General features: G+C 34.5%; 1 protein-coding gene across 1 annotated transcript; it reads right to left on the bottom strand.

Annotated features, from left to right (window-relative positions):
- Positions 1-6609: 6609 nt before the first annotated feature.
- On the bottom strand, positions 6610-11882 carry LOC109092332 (mannose-1-phosphate guanyltransferase alpha-B). The gene is made up of 12 exons (XM_042725598.1): positions 11567-11882; positions 11229-11326; positions 11015-11119; positions 10643-10834; positions 9470-9529; positions 9203-9333; positions 8945-9079; positions 8760-8857; positions 8560-8606; positions 8390-8482; positions 8118-8286; positions 6610-7410 (listed from the first exon to the last, which is right to left on the bottom strand). The coding sequence occupies exons 1-12, from the start codon at positions 11604-11606 to the stop codon at positions 7310-7312; spliced, it is 1269 nt and encodes a 422-aa protein (XP_042581532.1). The 5' UTR covers positions 11607-11882; the 3' UTR covers positions 6610-7309.
- Positions 11883-13854: the final 1972 nt, after the last annotated feature.

Raw genomic sequence — 13854 nt, 5'->3', positions numbered from 1 at the left:
AGGTTTGCACTGCTCCAGAGTCCGGTGCTATGCACCACTCCATCCAGTGCTTGCCATTGTACTTGTTGATGTGAGACTTGCATGCAGCCATGGAAACCCATTGCAAAAAGCTAGTGCCAGTTTGAAGCTTTTCAGCTATGGAATCAGCAGAGCATCGTCAACTTTTACACACCATGCTCTGTGGTCTTCTTCTTTATGGCTGAGTTGTTCCTGTTTCTAAACACTTCCACTTTCCAATAATACCACTTACAGTTAACTGTGGACAGTCTATCAGGGATGAAATTTTAAGAATTGACTTATTGCAAAGGTGGCATCCTATCATATATCACAGCTGAATTCAGTGAGCTCTTCACAACAACCCTTTTTATTCTCAAATGTTTGGAAATGTAGACTGCATGGCTAGGTGGTTGATTTTTTTTTTTTTTTTTTTTTTTTACATCTTTGGCAATGGGTCTGATTAAAACAGCTGAATTCAATCATTAGGATGTGTGTCACAATACTTTTGTCCATGTTGTTAATATATTACTACCATTCAAATGTTTGGGGTCGGTAAGATTTAGAATATAGAAAATATTTTTGAACATAGATAATGTTTATGCTCACCATGCCTGTATTTATTTTATCAAAAGTACAAGAAATGTTATTACAATTTAAAATAACTGTTTTATATTATATTATTATTAATATATTTGTAATATATGTAATAATGTATAGTTTAGTATACTGTTTTATGTGGCACTGGCCACCCAACAACCACCCACATTCATTTTCAAACCTTATTCATTTCACTTATTTCCTCTCATGGCGGATTTACTTTCTATTATCAGAACATAAGTAGATGAATGAACATGCCATTAAAAGTACAAAGCTGGGAGACTCTAATTAAAATTCAGACTGAGCCATGGAAACTAAAATCCTTACAACTCAGGACTTTGACAGGGACCACTGACGAAACTGGAGGGGTGAGTTAAGCACTGAAGACTAAAGTTATTTACACTGAAAAGAAGATAATCACGCCTGACACCTTCAGATCTCTAATCAAAGAGAAAGAGATTGTAAATATCCTGATAGGGAGAGATACTCCTCCCAGCTTCACACACTCTGAAGCTGTCAGATTAAGTGAGTAGACTTTGTGGAGAAATGTGCTTAAAGAAGGGCAGAAAAAGCTATCTCATCAAAAGAGGACAGTGAACTGAGGATCACTGTACTAAGCTAAATGCTAATAAATTTACAGACTTCTGACGCTAAGCTCATGTGAACTTAGTTTATATGAAAAAAAGATGAGGAGTGCTGATGCACCAATACTTAACTGGGTTCCAGATCATTTTTGTTTCTAAAGGAAAACTAAAGGGAAGAATGCTAATGTTACATATAGTATCCAAGCTCACAGATACATATTGTGTATTCCAGGCTCACCAAGGTTCAATCAGTAATTTCAAGGTTTAAGATCAATATGTTTCAAATGCATGTTTCATCCACAGGTATGTTCCAAATATGTCTGTTTAATGAATTTTTGTTCAGCCTCTTTAATGTTTCATCAGGAGCCATTTTTTTGTATCGGTCATGAGCAGACCACAAAATTTTCACCTGCATATTATTACTTAACACTATTATTTCTGATAAACAGTTTATAATATAAATTACAGTAGAAAACAAGATTTCCTTTAACAGTTAAAGGGTTATTCCATCCCAAAATGAAAATTTTGTCATTATTCACTTACCCCCATGTCGTTTCAAACCCGTAAAAGCTTTGTTCTTCTTCGGAACACAATTTACGATATTTTGGATGAAAACAGGGAGGCTTTAGACTGTCCCATAGACCGCCAAGTAAATAACAGTGTCAAGGTCCAGGAAAGTATGAAAAGCATCATCAGAATACACTATCTGCCATCAGTGATTCAACCATAATGTTAAGAAGCGACAAGAATACTTTTTGTACACAAAGAAAACAAAAATAACGTCTTTATAATAAGCCGCCTGCGTACTGCTCAGAACTGCCAAAATGTTGTTACGCTGATTTGGAGAGACACAAAAGAGAGGAATTGTTGAATAAAGTCGTAATTTTTTTTTTTTTTGTGTACAAAAAGTATTCTCGTCGCTTCATGATGTTACGGTTGAATCATTGATGGCAGATGGACTATTCTGACGATGCCTTTAATACTTTCCTGGACCTTGACACTGTTATTTATTTGTGTCAAGCCTCCCTGTTTTCATCCATTTACATTTGCATTTATGCATTTAGCAGACACTTTTATCCAAAGCGACTTACAGTGCATTCAGGCTATACATTTTTTCACCTAACCTAAGATATTCATAAAGAATATCTTAAATTGTGTTCCGAAGACGAACAAAGTTTTTACGGGTTTGGAACGACATGGGGGTAAGTGATTAATGACAAAATTTTCATTTTGGGATGGAGTATCCCTTTATGGAACATTTCTTTTCTGAAATTCTCTTCAGCCTCAGGCACTTTTTTCAGTCTCACATTCATGCTTCACACCTTTGAAAATCCATGGTTCCTGTTCCCTTTTTCCCCTCTTTTTACTGGACAGATGATAAAAACTAATTTGAACACTACAAACGTTGTCGGTGATGAAAATCTACATTTAATTTCAGTATGTAGTTAGCATTTAGCACAAGTTTGCTTGACTAGCTACCCAAGTTAACACATTAATTTTTAAGATACTCCCTACATTTTCTCTACAGTGTGTGGCATGTTGTCAATAAGCCAGAAAAAAAGAAAAGAAATTCAAAATAAAAAGTTTTGTTTTTACAACATGGGGTAATCATGGGGATTTAAACGTTTTTTAAAGTAACTTTTACTCACGTGAGTTGCTCTGAAACAACATTGAGATAATATTTGGTTTGTATAGTTGTCCAAATCATTTTCTAGGTGGACAAACCTGATTATATATTGATTAATTCTTGTCAAGTTGTCAAAGTATGCAGTTGTTGTTCTACTAAAAAGAAAAAAAAAAAAGAATAATAAAATTCTCCATAGTAATACAGAACACAAAAGGGATTATACGGTAATGATCACATTCTAAAAAGCACATACAAGTATAATGAAAGCAGTCTATATGACTTGTCGGTTTCACGTAATTTTGATGGTCCCTTTAACACATTCTGATGACTATAAGTAGCGTTCCACACATCTACTAAGTCTCACTATAGTGTTAGTAAACTATAAGTTAAGTGGTAGGGTTAGGGTTAGATTAAGCTGACATGTATTTGCAAAGTTACTTACAGTCAGTAGAAAGTCTTTTGGGAAACCATCACAATAAAGAGTTAGCAGATATTGAGCAGACAGGCTACTTATACTTTAATGAGGTTTTGTTGACATGTAGGTGCAGTACTACTTATTATCAACAGAATGTTCAAAGAGGACCACCAAAATAAAGTGTTACTGACTTGTGCACTATATTCCTGAAGCTGTAGTAACTCCTTGTGAGAAACAGACTGAAATTTAAGTTGTTTTCTCTGAAATCCTTCACTTCTGTCATTCATTTCTGGTGCATTAAGCCCTGTTCACACTGTCAGTGATTTGCAGATTCAAGTTCAGCGATTTCAAGGTGTTATGAGCCAAGTCAATCCAGTGATCAATTAACATATATAACCATATATAGGACAATACTAACAGATGATGCATGGACAAAACACTCTGCACACGCATGGTTTACCCTGGTTCCCTTTGGCTGTGTGACATACTCGAAGGTTTAAGTGGTTATGCATTTAAAGCCACTCTCTTTTTCCCATGTTTTCTCTCAACAAACATGCCACCACCATTAGGCTATTATTTTATATATATATATATATATATATATATATATATATATATATATATATATATATATATATATATATATATATATATAATCTGACATGAAAAGGCTTTGAAAAAGAACACAGAACTCTATTTCCAAACTGGAATTATGTGCTGCGTCTGAGGAGAGTGAGAGTAAAGATAAAGCTGCAAGAATCCAATCACAAAGGAGCCATTAAACCTCTTCTGACCTGCTCCACTCTGTGAATAATCAACATGTTTACGGAGGAAGGAGGAGGCTGTCACCTTTCTGAATTACATATTATCTGTATAGCAAAGAAGCATTATTTCAAATTTATAAGGTACTCTGTGGTTTATTTTAAAGGAAGAAAAAAAATGCAGAATCCAATCTTCTGTCAGAACTAATGCAAACCTACGTACAAGGCAATGGTCTTCTGTAATATTAAGTTATTTCCATGTATCCTGACTGTAAGGGCAAGTTAAACACAGTTTGGTGTAGAATTACTCAGAAAAGCCTAATGGTCAATAAAATTAACTACCACAACAAAGGTCTACCTAACAACTTCATAACATGTCCCATTTCCATTTATCTTCTCATTGGCAGCTGCTTGGATGGTGTAGATTCTGTACGAATCTGCACCACCCGAGTGAATTGTAGGCCTAAATTTTTGAGCTAATCAACTGAGTAGAATTGCACCAGCCTTAAACTGGGATGTAAACAATGACAACAGCATTTCAAAATCCAAGTTTTGCAAATGTAACTGTTATTATTTCTGTGTAGATTACAAAAAAAGTGAAGTCTATAGGTGTTTCTTTTCTAAGTGATATCGCCAACTACTGGCCTGGTATGCATAATACAGGGGTTTTAGTCGTTTTTGCGGATCAATGTGAATGGGGATTGTTTTGACAACATTGTCGTCTGTACAGCAAACACAAAGGAAAAGCTTTTTCATTTTTAGTACATCTTTGTCATGTAATTGCACACTCAGGCAATACCTTACACAAGTATGCAATTGCCTGGCCAAAGTTACATGCCTTTGGTTATTAGCTTATCAAACTACTTCACACAACATTGCGTTGCAAAATGAGTTAGCCAACAGCCAAGTACATTCATGCTTAACCATATTTTTCTTCTTCATTTTTCCTATAAGGATTTTCTTAGAGACTTTGTTAAATAGATATAAGACCAAACCTACCAGCTTTAAGGTGAATCACAACATTACAATCTTTTATATGAAGCAAACAGCAATTTTTCTGTTGTAAACTCCAAATATTACTCCATCCTAAATTAATATTTATTTGAAAATTTTTTGAAGATTAGTAAACAGTATGTAAGTTTGTTAAGTGATATGGCGATATAGTGGTTCCCCACAAAAGCAGTTTATTAAGCATATTGAAGCCTCTCCTCCATTTAAGAGGGGGTACAATGCTGTTTCATGCATTCAGAGTTATTTACACTGTTAAACATCACCATTCACAATCTAAGCATGGACAAAGTTTGAAAAAACAATTTGGACATATGATAAATCTTATTTCCGGGTTCGTACAAGTTTTGGAGATTTTTTTTTTTTTTTTTTCAACAATTGCACAGTTTACATGAGCGTTCATCTCCATTATAAAAATAACACATTGTGCCGTTTCCAACATTGCAAGTATTTTCCAAGTTTTGGAGATTTTTTTCGATCATTGCTCTTCATGACGTAGACGAGGGTGGCACTCCTTATATGGGCATTTCTCCCGGAAGAGCGCGCCCGTGCACACATCGACCACAGCTTCATCCAGTGCAGCGGCAGCACTGCGAGAGGCTCGCTGGGGAAAAATGTCTCCAAAGATGTATGTTTTTGGTTGTAAGGGAAAGATAACTTTGTTCAGCTTCCTAAAGAGCCCAGCGTTATGTAAACAGTGGATAGAGTTTGTTTTTCTGGGGCAGCAACGGCGTTTCACAAGTGTGTTTAATGACGAACGTTTTATAAACAAGGCCCAGTTCGACGCTGGATTTGAGATGGTAAGCGAAACTGCATCAAATGTCTGTTTTGTTGGCATTCTGCGCTCAAGTGCTCGTCACTCTTTAGCTCTGCCCACGGCGTGCCTCCAGCAGCTCGGCTTTTTCCGGAGAAAATCGTAAAGCTGGATCTTTCTTTTATAAATATGATAAAACTAAAGACTTTTTGGAGATGTGAAGGATGCAGTACTAGTCTATAGGTACTCAAGATTAACATTAGATTGGTTGAAGCTGTGTGTTATGCCCCCTTTAAAAAAAGGACCTTGTCTCCTTGCCAGTACTGCTGCATTAAGCTTTTTTGATAACCTTGAAGGCTCCCATTGGGGAAGGGCTCTGCTGCAGAAGTCTTTTGGAGCCATTAGTTTGCCCCAGTTCTGTGATTGGTGGAAATTTTTCTGCAGGATCATGGGTAGTGTAGTTCTTCACTAGAAATTGCACTGTTGAACTTGATTTTTTTTTATTTTTTTTTAGATGAAATGATGCAGGTGTATATATTATTGATAAACAACTTAATAGTTCTTGGTAGGTCTGTCTTTAAATTCTTATAAGTTAGCGCAAGAACTCATTTACAGTTGTGGCTAGAAGGGATACAGCTACAGCCAGAAACTAAAAAAAATACATTTTGTACCTACCTTTAAATTGTGTTTTATAAACATTTACACCTACCTCAACCCTAAAATGGTGATTATTGTACAGTGTGACAAAAATTACACTATATTGATGTGCGCATGCCCAGTTGCCACCGCTGTACCCCCCTTATTAATACAATAATTTGATATATGTAAACTTCAGTAACACATTTAAAGCATTATGATGCATTTAATTCAATTTTTCTAATCTTTTAATTAAAATACAAACACATTAGGCTCAATTTGTGCTCACAGGGCACTCGTCAATTTGTCATAATAAAACTCCACATGTTCTGATGTTTCTATTTTTCTGTTGGTAGATGAGTTTAATACATGGTTGCAACAGAGAAAAGGAATAAACAGGAATAAAATCGTTAAACATTTTTAATTTTATTTTATTTTTATTTTTTTTGTTAAAAAAAAACTAAACTTATCACCATCTTTTCCATTCCTGCCAAAAAATATCTGGCTTCAAATCTGTCAGTTTCTAAAACATTTCTCACTCTTAATTTTACTGATAAGGCAATACAGGTATGTGTGATTTGTAATTAAGGAATAAAACTAAAATACAAGTCAAAGCTAGTGTTGTCTACTACTGTATGTGTATAAGGCCGGTGTATCACCTTAGAATGAGATATTAAATACAAAATTCCCAGTCCTAAAATTATCAGGAAAATTGAACCCCATTAAACCATATTATTCACGCTATATTACTGCAATACAAATTGACCAGACAAGTGGACTTATTTTCTCTGGACTGTAACTACCAAATACATAAACATTAAATAATGATAAACAATAAACAATACTTCTTAAACAATCTTTAGGCTATATACTTTCTACATGACCCAATGTACAGTGTTTATTCAGAAAGACAGTAGAGGAAAGTGGCTTCTATAAGATAATCTGGTTTTGGAAGCTCCTGTTGAGATCTTTATGAGGCAAGACAATAGAGTTCCGAATGATGACTTCTGATGGAATATTCACATTGCAGCCTAGAAGGAAAATATAGAGTATACATGGTCAGACAAACTTCCTGTTGTGGAAAAACTGTTGCCACATACATGCAGTAGCAAGATGATTGTTATAACTTCTTAAGGAACAGCTCCACCTTCTGGAAGAAACCAACCAGTACATCATATTTATGTGTTTAAAACACTCATTAGATTATCAGTATTGTAGTTACAACATAGCTATATTATATTACCATTCAAAAAGTTTGAAGTAAATATAATTTTTTTTAAAGTGTACTTATTCATCAATGATGCTTTAAACTGATCAAAAATGACAATAAAGACATTTATATTGTTACAGAGCTTTTAAATTCTATATTTTTTCTATTTACCAAAGAATCCTTATAAAATGCACCACTGTTTACACAAAAATAATGAGTAGAAAACCAGTTTTTAACATTGATAATATTAAAAAATGTTTCTTGAGCACAAAAACAGCATATTAGAATGATTTCTGAAGGACCAAGTGACACTGAAGACTGGAGTAATGATGCTGAAAATTCAGCTTTGCCATCAAAGGAATAAATTACATTTTAAAAAATATTAAAACAGAAAAGAGTTGTAATAGTACTTTACAGTATTACTATTTTTACTGCATTATATTATATTATATTATATTATATTATATTATATTATATTATATTATCTACGTTGCCACTAGATTATAATAAGAGGCAAGATCTCCATACCAAGGATGGTGATGGATGGGGTTAGACCTCCATCTCTGAACAGAGTCTCGCTGTCAATCTTGGCATATGGGTCGTTGGGATTGGGATCACTTGGAGTTCCTTCGACTCTTGCCCATTTCCCCACTGTACTGTCCCACCCAACAATACTGTTCAACACACAACAGTGATCCTGAAACAGAGACTTATATATTTAATATTAATCAATGTCACGTTTCTTTCTAATGTCTGATTGTCATTGTAGCAAATGTGAACACAAGAGTGACCCACTTCACCTGTAACATGGCTCCATGTAAAATAATGGACTCCCTCACTCTTACGCCTCCTCCAATTGTCACCCCTTTGCCAACGGAAACATTAGGACCCAACTGAATGGAGAGAAAGAAATTGAATACAATGCAAAAGCATATATTTACTGTATAAAAGTTGTTGCCCATGTACTTACCACAGCAGAGGGATCGATGTTTGCTGTAGGGTGGATATAAACATCCCCTGAAGGTGGAAAACAAATTTTCAGTGACCTTGTAGCTGCATATGATTATTTAATACAACTAGTGAGTTCTGTATTTACATAGGTGAATTGTGTTTGATAAAAATACAGCTTTAAGATTAACTTGTTCAGAGAGAATTCTTCATGCAACATACCTATTATTTTGGGGGTTCCATCTTGGTTTGTGGCCAGTCTTTCAGGATGTGTCTGATGATACTGCTTGAGGTACAAACGACTGGCATATATTGCTGACCTGTGTTACGTTATATAACATCATGTATAAGAAACAGTGACAGAAAGGGGAGATGACAGGTAAAAATTAAGAGAAAGGCAGATTTACCCTGCAGACTTTATCTGACTCCAGAAATGCTGTGTTTTGTAGACAAAGAGTTTTTTCTGTCCTGCTAGGGTTGTAAAGATGTCCTGTTCTAGCCGAATCACCTCTTGCATCTGCTTGCCATTAGTGAGTTCTTCCCTGTGGAAAAAAATAACTCATTTCAGTGCAAACAGGTCAGGCTGACCTATTATTATACACGTAAACCTGTCCGGTGAAGGCTGCAAAGCGGTTTAGAGGCTGAATTATGTCAGTGACACTCACTGGATCCTCTCTTGCTGGTTCCTCTGGAAAACCGTCCCAATATGGCCAAAAATATCTGGTGTGAACAAATAGATCCCACAGTTGATAATGTCACTTACAAAAGTACTGGGTTTCTCCACAAAATGGAGCACCTAAAAGAAATTAGTGATAATTAGCATAATGTAAAAAGGACCTTCTTAATGCCATTTATTGAACGCAATGCTTGTTCTTCAGATCATATGAATTAGTGTACAAGGAAGCAGTCTTTTACATATTTATTTATAGTACCTCATTTGTTTCATGGTTTTCCACAATGCAGCCGTAGTTCAGAGATTGTGTTCTATTGGCCTGCAATGAGAGAGAGATAGAAAAACCCTGAAATAATATACAACTGTTTCCACTATTTTCAATACTGATAATTTTTTTTTAAAATGTTTCTTGAGCACCAAATCAGCATATTATTTATGATTAAGTATGATTTCTGAAGGATCATGTGACAATGAAGAATGGAAATATCAGCTTTGCCATCACAGAAATATATTACATTTTAAAAAAATGTAAAATAGATAAGAGTTATCTTTTAATAGTAATATTTTATAATATTACTGCTATTACTGTATTATTGATCAAATAAATTTGGTCTTGGTGAACATAAGATACTTTTTTTAAAAAAGTTTCAACTTTTGAACAGTACTACATATATTATATTATATTATATTATATTATATTATATTAAATTATATTATATTATATTATTTGGCCTATCAGTCGATTAAAATATTTAATTTAAGTAATTACATGTGTCGATTAATTAATCAAATTTTTTTATTTAATCTATTTATTTAATCTTATATTATTTGATTCAAAATAAAATTAATTACATATAAACATTTAGGCTACAACAGCCTTACATAAACTATGGAACATAGAAGATAATTTGAGTAACATCTCAGTATTTTTTTGTTCATACAATGAAAGTCATTGGTAACCAAAACAGCTTAATTACCAAAAGTCTTCAAAATACCTTCTTTTATGTTGTGCAAAAGAAGAAAGTCATTCAGGTTTGAAACGACATGAGGGTAACTGATGAAGAATTATAATTTTTGGGTGAACTACCATGAAGGTTTTTTTTTTTAATTATTATTATTAATGATGCTCTATCACTTATCATATGATTTAAATATGTGACAAAAACTCATACAGGGGCAATATTTAAAATTTTAGGGTATAACTGCATTTATGGAGTTATTGCCCTGCATCATATTTGTCAACTGGAAACTGCATGCAATGTAAGATGATGTACAGGTCTGGGCGCGGGACCAGTGCGTTAACTGCGTTAAAATATTTTAATCACATTATTTTTAACACATTAAACTGACAGCCCTAATTAGTATTATATTACATTATATTATATTATATCCAAAAATCATATTATCCACTTATTTCTAAACATAAACCTACTGTTGTTCCAAGTAAGACTCCACAATGATTCTCTCCATGTTGACGGTGGAACCGGAGCATTTCCTGCAAGGGGAACTCGGAGCATACATCAGCATTCATGAGGAAAAATGCAGCCGGACCCCCAGACAGGATCTGGTCACGAAAGTGATAGATCCCACCACCTGTTCCCAGAGCGGCAAACTCCTGCAGGTATTCAGATTCAAAAAGAAATAAATTACGTTAAGCCTATGTATTTGACCAGTTTTTAAATAACAGGACTATCAGATCTGTGAGACAAAATATCAGTATAAATATCATTTGTATTATATAACACAATAAAATTGTTTAAATTTGTCTTTATTTTAAATATCTGCTGATCTGAACTGGTATCTACCTAATTGGGATTTTAAGCTCTTGCTGTGCAGAAGAAATGAAGCGGTTTAGCTCGTCATTGGGCTGATAAAAACCTATTAGTATGATCTCTTTCATATCAGGTACCTGTAAGAGAATAAAACATGGCAAACTTTCAAAACAGATACTGATCATTGTGAAGAACGTTCAGCTGTATGCTTTACATGTGATCTAAACATAGTCTGCAGTGACTTACTTGGGCACAGGCTTCTATGTGATGCTGCAGCATGGGAACTCCTGCCACAGGGAACAGTGGTTTGGGCACCTCGAAGGACAGGGGGCGGAACCTGGTACCTGAACGCAGCGCATTTTTATGAAATGCGTATTCTAACAGGTTTTAATATCCATATATCACCATACTTGCTAAAGACCGTAACTTTGTACAGCTAATTCGAGTTTATCATATCTGACGCTGTCACGTAGCTACGTCCTTTGCGCCACGTCATCATATGTGATAATGTTGCTGCGGTATCATTAATCTTTTATTCATTGAGTTAGAACCAACAACAACAAAAAATAAAAATAAAATCTCACCTTTTTGAGGGCCCCCAATTAGGATAATCGCTTTTAACATTTTTTCAGTTATGAGGCGGTTCACTCTTGTAGACGACTGAATACTGATTTATTACGCTGATTATATCACGTCTAGTTTTTAATTACTTCATGTAAATCTGTTTATGAAAATGAATGGTTACCAGTTTTGTTTACGAAATAAAAATCTGCTTCTTTAGTCAAGTTTTTTTCTGACAACGCTGAACTGCGTCTAAAACTTGTTCAACTTCAGCATAATCGACCAGTTTCATTAAATCCATTCAGTACAGTAATGCGGAAGTGAGTGTACTGTAATCCCGCCCACTGTGACGTGTCTGCTGCACTTACCAATCAGGTCGTCTGTCTGGAAATATAGGTCAACTTATGTACAGAGTGGTCCAGTTGTTCCATATTTAGGTCAAACTAGCATTAAATAAGGTTTAATAAAGACCACAATTTCGGCCTCATGATTCTCATAGATTATAGATAGATAACAGAAACATTTCTTAACGTTTCTCTCTTTTACCTCATTTCACATGAGTACAGTTGGCTCAAATTATTTGCCACAAGATGGCAGACCTAGTCTTTTTTTCCCCAGTCTAGTCTTGTTTACAACTTTCATAGATTGAAGATTCCATCGTCACCTGGGCCAGTGACAATTAAGGATGTTTGAGATAATGAAGATAATAAATATAAAGAAAGGCATTGTAAAAAGTTTTAAACATATTCAAAGTTCAAAACATACATACCAAATTGTTTTGTATATAGAGGAGACATTGCAGCACTTTCTGCATTTCCTTCAGTTCAAAAACTGAGACTCAATAATTTCCTACTTCTGTTGACTTCTGAACTGGGGCCAGTTGCATAAACATAGGCACTATGTTAAGACTTTGTCTTAAGAACTTTTGCCTAACGAACAGTTAACCAAGTAGTAATCAGTCTTACTGTTCAGATTCAGTGTGTGTGTGTGTGTGTGTGTGTGTGTGTGTGTGAGTGTGTGTGTTTGTACGTGTGATGCATGTGTGTGACAGAGAGAGTGAGATAGAAGGTAATTCCACATTAGACCACAGTAGACTCAGACTGTTTTTTAAAAACCTGTTTACTTAAGCGAGGCCTGACTATTGAAAGGGGTTCTTTATTAATTCATAAAATTACAATTTTGGTATATTATAACTTATGGCAAGCTTTTACATGGTAAGGGGCAGCATATTGGGAAGATTACAACAATGTGTTGCAACTGTCCCTACAGCCTGACAGCCACAATAAAACTTGCTATATTACCTTGACACAACATCTTTGACACAAGAAAACACTGATTAAAATATATGATATGATATATGATAGACAGTATGAAAAAATCTGATCATAAAAAAATCACTGCTACTTTTTACCATGATTTTTTTTTTACATGTGGCAGCTTTCTTCCAGGAAGGATGAGGGGCTAATTTAGCATGTGCAGTAATATCATCACTGTAGCTCATTCCTGTTTGAAGAAAGCCATGTTGCAACCATCCCACTCTCCGTTGTTGTCATGTTTGTCTTATAGTCTACATTTATGAGCATTTTTCACCAACATGTAACATTTATAACAATTTTCTGATGACTCTAAAATATAAAATGCTTAACTATCACGTAAAAAGTACTTTCCTTGGTCCAAATACAAGTGAGTGTGCATAACCTTCATCATTTTATTAAAAAATCTTTAAAATCATTTATAATCCCTATTTTAATAAAAATGTATGATAATTAATATTTCTTTTTTTTACATTTTAAGGTGAAAATAAATAACTAAATAAATAATTATGCATTAAAGTGTGAATTACATATGAAATATACAGTATTTTGAATATCTATACAACTATTAATAAATTAAATAAAAATGGGGGGAAATGTCATTGTCAGTATACCAAAGAAACATTAATTGAGGTTATATAGAAGTAACAGCCATGAATCATGAACTGATGATATAACTAACATCCATCTTTCAAAGTGAAATGTGAAACATTATATATTAGCCGACAACATTCTCTGAAAAGAACTATTGTTGAACAGTATGCAGAAGCCTTGAATCATGACTGGTATGAGAAGTGCTGATTAAATCTTTATGGACATATAAGGTTCTGGTCTTAGAAGAAGAAAGACCACACAAGCTGTTCTGTAAACAGCGTCCCCTTGCTTGTCTGCCCCAGATGAGAGCCTCTCCATTCTCAGAAACAAAGCATATAATGTTCCTTTCACACCACTCTCAGCAAGGATATTAAGGGATGCCCCCTATTCTCTCACACCCACTG

The sequence above is a fragment of the Cyprinus carpio genome, chromosome B6 (assembly GCF_018340385.1).
Source record: "Cyprinus carpio isolate SPL01 chromosome B6, ASM1834038v1, whole genome shotgun sequence".
NCBI classification, from domain to species: Eukaryota; Metazoa; Chordata; class Actinopteri; order Cypriniformes; family Cyprinidae; genus Cyprinus; species Cyprinus carpio.
This window is presented reverse-complemented; position numbering and strand designations above follow the sequence as displayed.

Bases quoted from the DNA above. Each gene is read 5' to 3' on its own strand.
- LOC109092332 (XM_042725598.1), bottom strand. From the start codon at position 11,606: ATGTTAAAAGCGATTATCCTAATTGGGGGCCCTCAAAAAG. The intron at 11,327-11,566 runs GTGAGATTTTAT...CGCTGCGTTCAG, and splicing joins AATTGGGGGCCCTCAAAAAG to GTACCAGGTTCCGCCCCCTG. The intron at 8,858-8,944 runs GTAAATCTGCCT...AACGTAACACAG, and splicing joins AGTCAGATAAAGTCTGCAGG to GTCAGCAATATATGCCAGTC.